This window comes from Vombatus ursinus, unplaced genomic scaffold, assembly GCF_900497805.2.
Source record: "Vombatus ursinus unplaced genomic scaffold, bare-nosed wombat genome assembly UNPS02001419.1, whole genome shotgun sequence".
NCBI lineage: Eukaryota > Metazoa > Chordata > Mammalia > Diprotodontia > Vombatidae > Vombatus > Vombatus ursinus.
Window position 1 is genome coordinate 17,595,521 of NW_020941197.1, and position 14,096 is coordinate 17,609,616.

General features: G+C 40.5%; 1 protein-coding gene across 1 annotated transcript in view; it reads right to left on the minus strand.

The window, feature by feature from the left end:
* MYH15 (myosin heavy chain 15) overlaps positions 1–14,096 on the minus strand; it is a 157,808-nt gene that overhangs the window by 126,429 nt on the left and 17,283 nt on the right. Inside the window, 6 exon segments of the mRNA XM_027866702.1 lie at positions 5,512–5,637; positions 5,640–5,676; positions 7,894–8,043; positions 9,246–9,265; positions 12,274–12,282; positions 13,572–13,661. Coding sequence (XP_027722503.1) covers positions 5,512–5,637; positions 5,640–5,676; positions 7,894–8,043; positions 9,246–9,265; positions 12,274–12,282; positions 13,572–13,661 — 432 coding nt within the window.

Below are 14,096 nucleotides of genomic sequence, written 5' to 3' on the forward strand. Positions count from 1 at the left end.
ACTGGTGACCCAACTGGTCAGTCCCAACTGTGCAACATAGCTCCTTCCTTCCTTCCTTCCTTCCTTCCTTCCTTCCTTCCTTCCTCCCTCCTTTCCCTCCTCTCCCTCCCTCCCCCCCTCCCTCTGTCCACATAGGGAATCATACCCTTACCTGCCCAAGGTGCTCTGCCCAAACGAATATAAATTTGGACCACTGAAATCTCACAAAATATCTTGGGGTTTATGGGCTAGACTTCCTTTTTAAGGACCATGCCTTAAACCCAAATCACTCTGGCTCTCATTGATTGGCCAACAATAGGCCCCAGCCCAAGTCTCATTTGGTCATTGTTTGGGCTCTGATGGCTCAGAGTTAAGTGTAAATAGCAATTGCTTGTTTTGGCCAGAAACCCTGAAGGTCTTCCCTTCCCAAATTGATTTTTTTGACTAGGTGAAAGAGGCCATTCTTTGCCTCACTTCTTACCTAGCTTTAATCACTGAATGAGCATTGCCTCAGACAAACTGAGACCTAGGAAAGACCTTAGCTTAAAAAGGCCAAGGTCTCCCACTGAATCAAGGACCATCTCCAGTCATCCTGATCCATATCTTGCCACTGGACCCAGATGACTCTCTTGTTTGTAGCATTCTCACCCTCCTGAATGACTTTGTGTTGAATGCAGAGATCAGAAGGGGCTCCCTTGACCTCACTAATGCCATGTTTGGAGCAGGGCTTGGGATCTCTGTGGAAACTCTCTACCCCTGAAGCCTGTTGTTCTGATGTCAATCACTCCCCAACCTTTGGCTATTTTGCAAAACAATGTAACTACCCATGTTAAAGTGCATCTTAACTCTGCCCCTTGTGCTTCTTTTGGGCATTCTTGCACTCTAGGGCTGTGTGGTGTTTTGAATTGCAGTCCCCTTGCCTCAATTAAAGACCCGTGCTGTCACTGCTATAATAGTCCTCTTTATTTCAGGTTGACATTTGTATTAACTTATGTCTATAAATGTTGCATCTCCCTACTAGAACATAAACACCTTGAGGACAGCAACTTTTGCTTTGATCTTTGTATTTCCAGTGCTTTGCACATAGTAGGCCCTTAATAAGTGCTGAGTTGAATTGAGTTGAACATGATCAAACAACTCCAGATATTTGATCCTAAAATATGCAGGAAAAATTTGATTTGCTTGGTCTCAGAGAGCAAAACTAGGATCAATAAATGGAAAATACAGGGAGATGGACTTCTGTTCAATAAAAGTAAAAGCTTCCTAATTAGAACTGCTTAATAATGAAACGAATTACCTTGAGAGTGAGTGCTTTGACCCTAGAAATCTTTAAGCAGAGCTTGGATGACCATTTGTTAAAGGTGTTTTAAAGGAATATAGACACTTCAGGTGGCGTTTAAACTCTCTGACCTCTAAGGACCCCCTTCTGGCTCTAGGATCCTATAATTCTGTGAAATGTTCAGCTTGAATTGCTCTGCTTCCTCACAAACTGGGGACGTTTCTAGCGATTGCTCTGCTGGGGACAAAACAGAGACCCCAAAACAGAAAGTACCATAGTTGCTGACATTTGAGCAAAGGCTGATTGTGGCTAGTCTTTTTGGTCTCAAGTCCAGTATTGAGCCAGGGGCCCTTTCTCAGTACCCTGTACATCCTTCCTTCTTTGCTTTCTTCACTCTGCCTTCTCCCACCCAGTGTAGTTTGTTTACAAGCCAAGTCTATTGAACTAAAACTTGTAGAAGTTCTCTTCCTGATGAACCTGGTCTAAACAGGAAGACTCAAGTCCCCACATCTATAGTTTGCTCATTCTTTAAATCAGTTTGTGGAGACCCTTCTTTCCCCAAACACAGTGACATTAGAGTGATCAGCAAAAACATAGAATCCATTGATCGACAAGTATTTATTAAGTGCCTACTATGTGTCAGGCACTGGAGATAAACATTTAATACATAAAATATTCCCTACTTGTAAGGAGCCTATATTCTAATGGGGAAGATAAAGAGGATCAGAGATTTAGAGCAGAAAAGGTTCCTAAAGAGCACCTGGTCAATCCTCTTTATTTTACAGATGAAGAAACAGAGAGGCTAAATGATTTGCCAAAGGCCATCCAAGTGGGACATTGGCATAACCAGGATTTGACCCAAATTCTCTGACTTTAAACCCACTGTCCCATAATACCCCTCCTTTGCCTTCTCATGATGACCACATTTCCCGACTCCTCTCTGCCAATATTTTGTTAGGAGGAAGAAATTGAGAGTGACTACACAGCAAAAAGAAAAAGGAGAATGGCTTGTGTGTTCGAGTGTGTGCATGTGTATATGCACACATGCCCATGTGTAATGTAGCTCCTGACAGGGCCAAATGGTTAAACAAGGTGGGGTCAGTGAATTTATTTTCCTCTCCCACTGTATCCCAAAAATGCCAATGACTGTTATGAACAAAGTAGCATGGGTGGCAACTTCAAGCTTACAGTAAAAAAAATTAAAATGTCTTTATCAGAGAATTATCCCTCTCTTCGAGCTTATAAACCTCACTCTATCAGAATTAATGTGGCTCACCTCTTCCCTTTGTCAAGATTTTGATTGGAATGTCCTGAGATTGATTTCTGCCTTTGTCCTTATTGTTTAATTGTCTGACTCTGTGTAACCCCATTTGGGGTTTTCTTGGCAAAGACACTGGAGTGGTTTGCCATTTCCTTCTCCAGCTCATTTTATAAGAGGAAACTGAGGCAAACAAAGCTAAGTGACTTGCCCAGGATCCCACAGCTACTGTCTTAGACCAGATTTGAACTCAGGTCTTCCTGACTCCAGAGCCAGTGCTCTATCCACTGTTCTACCTGTAGCAAAAAGTATATATGTATATATACATATGTATATGTGTTTATATACATATATGTATATATGCATAGATACACATTCACACACATAGATACACATACAGATACCCATGTGTACGCACACACATATACATATATATATATAAATATATTTATGTGTCTTGGCTGGGTCCTAAGTTGCCTCTGTTTCAAGGTCTTCTGAACCTTGATGTTCTTGTCTGCTGACACAATTCTTTATCTGGTTTCTGATGTCTAGATCTAGGTTTTACCTAAACCTGTCCTCTGGTTTTTGACTGCTTTTGTGGTTGCTAATCCTGGGCTATGCCTTGACCCTTGAAGGGCAATCCTCACACCTGACTGACTTTCTGGCTTTTAATCCTTCTCATCATCCTGACCTCCCTAGCTCCAGCCCACTACCATGCCTGGTTTCTACCTTTTGATTTTTCCTTTAAATTAAGTTTATTGGCTATCAGTTCAATCCATGGCAACAAATATCTATTAAGCTCCTTCTTTGTGCAGAAACTATTTCTGTGACTTAGGACAAGTTATTTCATTCGGGGACCTTAGTTTCCTTATCTATAAAATGACAAATTTCCAGTTTGAAAATACTATAATTCTTTTAGTTGATTATTGTTCCCTTGTACTATTGCAATCGCTTCTTTTTTAAGATTTCTTTTATCGATATCTTTAATTTTCACATTGCCTTCATTTCCAAATATATGTCTTCCCATCCTCAATCTGAGAGCCATCCTTTATAACAACCACAAAAAATTCAGTGAATCTAAACAACACATCAACTAAGTATGACAAGAAATGCAACATTCCATGCCCTCAGCCCCCGACCTGCTATTTCAGTAACCTCTTAATTAGGCTTCCCACATCCAGTCTCATTTCCCTCCAATCTATCCTTTCACACACCAGATTAAAGCTATGTATACTTCTGATTATATCACTGTACTACTAAAAACTTTTTGATGGCCCCATATTACCTACTGAAGAAAGATGAAATGAAAATCCTTAGCCTATCATTCAAGGCCCTCCACAATCTTTCAGTAGGCATCTCTTAAGCACCTGCTACCATCCACTGGGGAATAGAAAGAGGAGGACAAACAGTCCTTCCACCCAAGAGTTTATGTCCCATGGGAATGTATTTATTGGTCACATCTGGTACCAACCTACCTTTGACAATGATCTCATATTACTTCTTTTCATATCCTCTACATCCCAAACAAACCATACTATACAATATTACACAAACTCTCTGCCTTCCTTTTCCCCTCCCCATTATTTCTACCTACTGAAATCCTACCCATTCTCCACACCCCAGCCCAAATGTCACCTTTCCCATGAGGTTTTCCCTAATTCCATCAGCAAAAAAAAATGGTCTTCATTCCTTGGAAATCTCACTTATTATTCTCAATTTTGCCACATAACTTTTAGAATAGGATAGGAACTACATCCATGGTTTCATTGGTATAAGGAGCTCCCAAATGAGGAACTTCCCTTTGCCAATGCAGGTCACACCTTCTTTGCAACTCAGAGTATTAGAGAGTTGCCTAGAGCCCTAAGAAGTTAAGCAACTTGCCCAGAACCACACTGTCAACCTGTGTCAGAGATAGAACTTGAACTCAGGTCCTCCTGGCTCCAAGGCCAGCTTTTTATTCACTAAGCCAGGCTGCCTCTTACTAATGGAACATGCACCTTATTCATCCTCCTTAATTATAAACTACTCAGGGCAAGGACCTGTCTTATTTATCTTTAAATTCTAAGGCATGTAATCTAGCATGCTATTTTACACATAGCAGGTACTCAACAGGTATTTGTTGAATCAATTCAATTAAGTCCCATCTTTGTTTATGCTTTATCAATCACAGCTTCGTTGTCCTGTTTCTAGTCTTGAAATTCCTACTGAGTGTCTGAAATCTACCCATTTCCTTAGCCCCAGTGTGACACAGTATATGTGTGAATGCACACGTGGCTATGCTTATCTCCCACAGACTTGACAACAGAGAAGACCTTGGGGTAGTCCTACAGCTAAACCCTGGACATACTCCTTTCCCATAGACTAGGCTGTGCTCTCCAAGCATGCAGATGCTGCTGTATTAGCAAAGCATACACGATGGCAAATTCACTAACAAACCACAAAGCACTGTCATAAATTACCTAAACTAACTGGGACTTGTCCAATTAAGTGAACAAACTACATTCTGGGAGGTAGTACAAGCCTTGAGGATTTATGGCAGGTGTTTTTTTGCATGTTAATTTGCCAAATTTAGTTAAGGAGCTCTGGGTCTTCTCATTCACTTGGTGCTAATTAACCAAGTCCTACAATACTCACATTTTAGCTCTGTGCTTTTCCAGTCCAGAGCTTGATACCTGTTAATGCTGACAAGGCTGTTTGTACATTATCTTCAGAGATCATATATAAACAACAAATGAGTAACAAAAGTCTGGCTTATGGATTATGAAGCACAGGAACCAATATGGAGTATGGTTATAGGATGCTATGGGTCCTGAGCTGAAAAGATATTAAATGAAAAATTGCAGGGCAATATTTCCTCCCATGAAATATGACTTCTGACATGGCATACCATGGCAAACTGGCTTAGGGATCAGGGCGGGGGTGGGGAGGAATCTTCCAAGGGAAAAATCCATTATAAGTGGAAAGAGTAGAGGTGAAAAACTTTGTGTTATCTTGTCAATAAGACTGGGGCAGTCCTATAAATCCAAAGCAAAGTCAAGGGCTACCTAGTCATTGCCTTTCTTCTTCTATTCTTCTTATTCCAAGATGAATATATAATAATGGAAGAATTGCTGCAATTTTTATTGGTGAAATTAATGCAGAGTTGCTCAAAACTGTTTTTCTATAAATATGTGGATGGACAGAGAGGAGACAAAAAAGAAAAAAGATGAGGGCTCATCTGCAAAAAAACGATCAACAGAAAACTGAGCATATATCCAGCTAATGGCAGATAGAATGCCTTGTTTGATGTTCTACTTAAGTCTCTTGTGGAATGGGAATAAACATATTTGAGAATCATCAAATATTCAGATATAGTCTTGTTTTTTCCAGGAATATACCCAAAGGCATAGACTGCGATCCAATGGTTCCCAAAACATCGTTTACAATGTAGTACGCCTTGTCATAAAATAATAGATCTAAAATTGGGGGGACCTCAGATGCCATCTAGTACAACTCACTCATTTTTAGAGAAAAGGAGGCTGAGGCCCATAGAGGTTAAATGACTAAGGCTCATAAAACAAGAGTTGAAAGGGACCTCAGAAGTCAACCCTTTCATTTTACAGATGAGGAACATATACATTTCTTGGTGATGGGAGATATTTTGCATCACGCCCGATGAAATGCTCAGGACATCTTTAGAAGAACCTCTACCATATAGACTCATGATTTCATCCTGGTGGAGAATTCCTACTATTGACACCCCCATCACAGAAGTAGATCCACAATTCTCTTTAATGTACAGTCTCAGAGAGTTTCCTGGTATACTCTAAGTTTAAGTAATGTGTGCAAGGTAATAAAGCTAAAGTCACATAGGTTTCAGAAGCGGGACTTAAAACCAGGTCTTCCTGACTCAAGGCTGGACTTCTATCCTCTGTGCTACTTCTGCCTCTCTTTTTTTTGTCGTTCAGTCATTTTTCAGTCATGTCTGACCCACTGTCACCCCATTTGGGGTTTTCTTGGCAAAGATACTAGGGTGGTTTGCCATTTCCTTCTCCCATTCATTTTACAGATGAGGAAACTGAGGTAAACAGGGGTAAGTGACTTGCCCAAGGTCACACAGTTGGTAAGTGTCTGAGCCCAGATTTGAACTCAGGAAGATGAGTCTTCTATTCTATTCAGTGCCTACTGCCTCTCACAGACTAATAAATAATAAAATAATACTTAATGACTATCAAAACCACAAAAGACAGTTCTTCTACTCTATCTTCATTTGAAGCTGCATTTCTAAGCCTGACCTGGAAACTTTCTGAGACCAAATTTCCATTTAAACTAGTGGCTTTTCTCTGATCACTATTGATTAGAGAAATGTAAATTAAAATAACTCTGAGGTACCACCTCACATCTATCAGATTGGCTAATATAACAGAAAAGGAAAATGATAAATGTTGGAGAAGGTGTGGGAAAATTGGAACATTAATGCATTGTTGGTGGAGTTGTGAACTGATCCAACCATTCTGGAGAACAATTTGGAACTATGTCCAAAGGGTAACCAAACTGTGCATACCCTTTGATCTAGCAATACCACTACTAGATCTATATCCCAAGGAGATCATAAAAAAGGGGAAAGGACTCAAAGTACAAAAAAATTCATAGCTACTCTTTTTGTGGTGGAAATTGAAGGGATGCCCATCAATTAGGAATGGCTGAACAATTTGTGGCATATGAATGTAATGGAATACTACTGTGCTATGGGAAATGATGAGCATGCAGATTTCAGAAAAATCTGGAAAGACTTACATGAACTGATGCTGAGTAAAGTGAGCAGAACCAGGAGAACATCGTATGCAACAGCAGCAACATTTGTGATGATTAAATATAACAGACTTAGCTCTTTGAAGCAATACAGTGACGCAAGACAATTCCAAAAGACTTGTCATGGACAATGCTAACCACATCCAGAGAAAGAACTATGGAACCTGAATGCAGATCAAAGAATACTATTTTTACTCTTTTTTTTGTTTTTTTCTTTCTAGTGGATTTTCCTTTTTATTCTGATTCTTCTTTTACAACATGCCTATTGTAGAAACATGTTTGACATGATTGTACACGTGTGGCCTATATTGGATTGCTTGCTATCTTGGGGAGGAGGGAGGGGAAGGAGAGAGGGAGAAAAATTTGGAACTCAAAATTTTACAAAAACAAATGTTGAAAACTATCTTTACATGTAATTAGGAAAAAAAAACTGTCAAATTTTAAAAAATAAACTAGTGGCTTTTATGTGAAGGTGGTGGGTTCCAATCCTATATTCCTAATCATAATCTCTATATCCTCCTTCTTTTCCCTTCCTTTTCTTCTGTCCAAATGTGTGCTAAATGCATTCTCGGCCAATTGTACTTACATCAGAAGCTTCATGTCTGTCCACATCAAGGATGCCAATGAAGAGTTGTCTTGACAACTTGGTGTCTAGAGTTCCATTGATGTGTGATACCAGTCACCCGAACATTCAATCACATATTGACTTAGACAAGGCACCAATAGCAAACATTACCTGCAATGCACATTTGGAGTACTTCATCATCTTAAAACAATATCAGATCTGATAGTTGACGTTCTCTGTCGGCTTACAGTTTCTAATCAATTCATTGGTTAGCGGGGACCTACTATGTTCACTGTGCAAGATGCTATGGGCATAAAAGAAGGACCAGACATAAGCCCTGCCTATGAAGAGTTTATGTAAGAGATAAGGATGTATACATCCTTCATTCCAATAAAGGATTAAATATGGGGGGGTAAGGTTTGGGGGTGGGGGAAGGGAATAAAGTAGAAAAGGTACTGAGTTAAGGATACCTTGTTTTAGTGGCTCTGGAGCTAATGACATGACTTTGCACTTGAAGGATTTAAGTTTCACTAAATAACTCATAAATGGAGACAGATTTAAATAATATTTAAATCTAATTTTTTTCTAGGCCATAGAGTTTAAGAAGGATAGTAGTAAGATGGCGAGCTTCCTGGGGATAGCGACCAGGATAATGAAAGGTCATGAATTCAAGTCATATGAGGAGCAGCTGAAGAAAAGGGGCCTATTTAGCCTGTAGGACAGAGGGCTAGTGTGGAAAAGGGATGATGGGTGTGGTCTAGGCCTTCACACAATTTGAGGGGGAAAAAACAAACAAACAACTTTTCTGTTTGGCCCCAGAAGGCAATAACTAGAGCCCTGGGTGAAAGCTGCAAAGAGACTGATAACTTCCTAAGAACTGGAGCTGCCCGAGGGTAGAATGAACCGCCAAGGAGGTGATAAATTACCCCTCATTGGAGGTAATTCAAACTGAAGCTGTAGGATGACTTATCGAGTAGTAATAGCGAGGAATCCTTTTGTATGTGTGGGATTAGGGGATTGATGTCCTTTTTGACTCTAGACTCTGTGCTTTTTCTGAACCTTTCCTCAAAAGATGGAGCTATGGGCCTAGAGTTGGGAAGACCTGAGTTCAAATTTGGCTTTAGAAACTTCTTAGCTGTGTGACCCCTGGTCAAGTCACTTAACTTCTGGCTGCCTTGGTGTTCTCAGATGTAATGAGGATAAAAATAGCATCTGCCTCATAGGGTTGTTGTAAGGATCAAATGATCCTTAAAACAGCACCGTGCCTGGCACATGGTAGGTTCTTAATAAATGTTTCCTTTCCTTTCCTTTGTTTTCCCTTCCCTTTTCATTTCTGCTGCTCACTCCCTCCTGAATTTGAATACTTCAGCAACTTGTGACTCAGTTTCTCCCTCTGTAAAGTACGGGCTAATGCTGCTTCCCTTCCCTTCCTTTCTCAGTTCTTTTCTTAACTCCTTCCTGAACTTGGATGCTTTAGCACCCCATGGCAGTTTCTCCTTCTGTAAAGTAGAGGCTAATGCTGCTTTTCATTTCCTAGAATGGAAGAGTAAAGGTTCAGGTGAGAACTTGGGAGTGGGGTGCAGAAGGCTCCCAGGCCTGTGGGTGGATAGCGGTATGTAAATGCAGCTCATGCTTCCACGATGCTAACAGCCCTACTGGTAGTAGCAGGCTTTTGACAGACTCCAAGTAGGAGTGAATTTCACTTGGCCGTTCTCCAAACAGGGTGAACAGAACATGCCACAGCCACTTAACATTTAAAACAGGCCTATAACATAAATTTTTCAGCAACACAAGCCAGTTGGTGTCTGGTCGTGATCTAGTTATGAGTCACCCCCTCTCTGATCAGCTCTCTGGAGTCATTTCCTCAGTCATCTATAACCCTGACAGTATCACATTTTCTTTATTATCAGGGTCAAGAGTGCACATGTCCAAAAAATACCAATAATGAGCTTCAACCTTTGGAACACAGTCTTCATTCTGGCACAGTTACTTTGACACTTTAAAAAAGTACATTTACCAATTTGCTACCTCCAGCACCCAACTACCCCCTCAAACCACTTATCTAAACCAGAAGAGGGAGAAGAAGGAGAATGATGGGGCCGATGGGGATCAAGAAGCATGGAAGAAGGCTGGGAGGAGGGAGAGGAGAGGGAAGGGTAGGCAGTGTGGATGGTGCAGGGAATCAAGTAAAGCTTATCATGAATAGCAACCTCAACACAGAACCCATCACCTCAAAATAGCAGAAATAGAGCTATAGCCAAAGCAGAAAAAAATGGTGCTGCCAACATACTGGTTACCATTTTCCATGGAAATAATGACGCATTTCTTAATCAAGCAGTGTTGTGTAGAGTGAACTCTTTGACCTGGAGTTAGGAAAGGCCTGTGTTCAAATCCTGCTCTGACTCTTAAGATCATATTTAGGGTGTTGGAGGGGACGTTAGAGGCCATTGAGTTCATATCCCTCATTTTGCAGAAATGGAAACTTAGGCCCAGAGAGGTTAAGTGACTTGCTCAGGATCACACTAATAAGTGCCTGAAGTAGTACTGGAGCCAAGGTCTCCCTGACTTTAAAATCCAGAGTCCTATCCACACCAATTCACTTACTTTGTGCTCACCTCTCTGAGCTTCAGTTCAGTTTGTAAAATGGAAATAATGTGATTTGGACCAGGGATCCAACTGTTTGGATTTAGTCAAAGGGCTGCACTTGAGGACCTAGAGGGCTACATGTGTCCTTGAGGCTGCAGGTTCCCCCACACCTGGTTTAGACAATCTACTTCACATCGCTGTTGTGAAAAAAAGGATAGGGAAATTGTAAAGTTCCATATACATACAGTAAAGGTAAAAAAAAATTATTATTGCTTTAAAAGCAACATGGGGCAGTGGTTAGAGTTCTAGGCTTAGAGTCAGGAAAACCTGGACTCAGATTCCCCTTGGAACACTCAACAGTTCTGTGGTCCTGGGCAGGCAGGTAAATTACCTGTATCCCCTGAAGCACCTCTGCAAAGGTCTTCACTAGACTGATAGATTACAAAATGCATGAGTGGAGAGCCTCCCCATACTGCCAGAAACACAGATCCTTCACATGTTCATATACTATCACTCTTTAAAAAAAAAAAAACCAAAGCATTGGTATACGTCACATGCCTTGGGCTTTATTTTCTGTTTCCTCTTCTGCCAGCTATTGCCAAGCTTCTATGACACCTCTGGAAATGTCAAAGGAAAGTGACTCTCTTTTTGGCTGCATAAGGTTGGAGCATCCATCATAGAATCTTAGAGGTAGAGGGGGCCTAAATTATGAGCTATTGTGACGATTAAAAAGTTCAAGAGACATAGTTTCTGGGTAATTTAATCATTTTATTAATAAGGTCAACAAGTTGTTCATAAAAGGATGGTCATTTGGTTGTCTCTCTTAGACCAAAGACCAGTAATGGCAGTGGGGTCACAGTTTAAAGAGGAGGTGCTCCTGAGGGGTGGCAATCAGATTGATTAATGCCAAGACAGGTGGGGGCCATATTAAAATGAAGGTCTTGTGCTACATGACTTTGGTCACTCAAATCTCAGTCAAAGATACATCAATTTCCATATCACCTGTCTCAATAATAGGGAGAATCAACCTTTCCCCAGGCCTCTCTGAGCAAATACAATGAACAGGAGTATACCCATTAGCCCATCCTTAGAATTTCTTTTACTGTCTGATTAATTCTTGGCCTGGATGAATCTCTAAGAGAGATTTCACACGCTGGTTAGTAGAAAATGGGAAAAAACCTTGGTCCTGACACAGTAATTAGTTATTAAATATAAGAGAGAAATATTCATTTCTCACACTACCATCACCCATTTCACAGATGGGGGATGCTGGGACTCAAAGAGATGAATTAACTCACGAAAAGTCACACAGTGACAGAGCCACAACTATAATTTCTTTAAAGTGAATTTTTCTTTGTAGAATTTGTGCTGAAAGGATTTTTTTCCTAGCTTCCGCCCACATCATCTTCCCCTTTTAAGATATACCTATTCTTATTAATGACCGTTGTCTGTCTGTATTTAGTGAAACTTCCAAGAAAAGAAAGTCTTAATTGAGACCCTCATTTGTCACTCCATATGGGCGAAGGGTAGTAGGCTCAGTTTACACACACACACACACACACACAACGCATACATACACACACACACACACACACACACACACTTACCATCTTTCCTTGAAGCTAACAGAGTAAAATCTGGAGTTAGGTAAATTGAGTCATTGGAGAATGGTACTTAAAAAGCACAGGTCACAGGTTCAGTTCTCCTATGGGCCAATTAACTTTGCCCAGGGTAAGAAGCTAGGTGATGCAGTGGATATAGCACCAGGCCTGGAGTCAGGAAGACCTGAGTTCAAATCCAGCCTCAGAGATTTACTAGTTGTGACTACTAAGTGACTAGGAAAGTCACTTAACCCTGTTTGCCTCAGTTTCCTCATCTGCAAAATGAACTGGAGAAGGAAATGACAAACCACTCTAGTATCTTTGCCAAGAAAACCTCAAAACAGAGTCATGAAGGGCATGACTGAACAACTATGAGATGCTGTTCTATGGTCACAACCTCTCATAAATGCATGGAGTTCATTACAAGGGAAACTAGATAAGGAAGTACAGAAGGTCAAGCACAGCTCCTTCCTTCCCAAATACTCAGAAAGCAATTCCAACACAGCCCATAAAGGTAATTAGTGGCATCATATCCATATACCAAGAACATCCCCGCTACCATATAATGCTGAATTCAAGTGTTGTGTTGGTATTTCAGGCAGCTAGCTGGCACACTGAGTGAAACTGGTGGATTGGAGTCTGTGAGACCTGAGTTCAAATCCTGCCTCAGACTCTTACTAGTTGTATAATCCTAGGCAATCTTTCTCAGCCTTTCTCAGCCTCAGCTTCCTCATCTATAAAATGTAGATAATAGCAGTACCTACCTTCCAGGATTGTTGTGAGGATCAAATGAGGTAACATATGTACATTGCTTTGCCAACCTTGAAGTGCCACATAAATGCTAGCTATAATTACAACTGCTTTTCAGTTGTAGAATAGACTCACATAGATGCTACATTTACATGGCAACATTACCTAGCTAACTTTGGATCATTTAAACAGGTTATCTTTGTGATACTTAGCAAGGCCTCAATACCTGTACCAGGTTGGTGAGCCAATACCAGGTGACCTGCTGGCTCTGCCTTCTTTCTCCCATCTCTCTTCTTACCCCTCTTCAGTACCCACACCACTATTTCAGACATTTCCCAAATAGTATGTGCTTCTGTTGCCACAAAGAATTCAACAGTTCAAAGACTAAGTCACATCAATTTTCCAGTTTCCTTCACTCCATAAACTAACAGCTTTGAAAACCTCTTAGCTGTAGCCATCAAACTGATAGCCCACAAGTGAAATGTTTCTCTGCACTCTTGGGAAAAGAGATTATTCAGGGAAAAGTCATCTAACGTATGGATTTCCAACCAGAGAGGCATCATGGGAGAAGAGCTGTTGTATGCACATTTCTGTAGGTGGGCTATACATTGTGCTGTACTCCAATGATATTGTTTTGCTTTTAGATCACTTTTAATGGCTGACGTTCCAAGAAGTCAAACACATCTGCTCATATCTTGCTCCAGTATTATGTTACTTTTGGAAATATCTTCTCACCTGTTATACATTTTGACCTATATTAACATTCATTTCCAACTTTGACTCTGGGATATATTAAGGCATTCAGCACATCAGAGGAGTTAATGCCTGTGAGGTAAGCAAGTTTGTCAGCACCTAGTTAAGCTCCATTAATAGAAAAGAAAAAAAAACACAATTAAAAATTACTCTACTCTGGTTAAATTTAAAAAAAACAAGCAAACCTTATATTTGCATAGTGAAGTTTAGAATTTTCAGAACACTTCACTTTCTTCTCAAAGCAACCCTATAAAGTGGGCAGGGTAGATAGTATTATTCCCCTTCTGCAGCTGAGAAAACCAAGTCTCAGAAAGGACTTGCCCAAGGTCATAGCTGGAAAGTTCTAGAACCATAATGAAACCTAGTTTTTCTGACTCCTAGTCAAGAGCTCTTTCTGCAATCACACTCACTCCCTACTGGATAGAATATCTGAGGATCTACACTTTCAGAATGGCAGATTGAAAGAGTGTGTACAGCTAAGGCTACAGTTTCCTTCTCTGTAAAATGGGGGACTTCTGACGTCATTGGAAACTC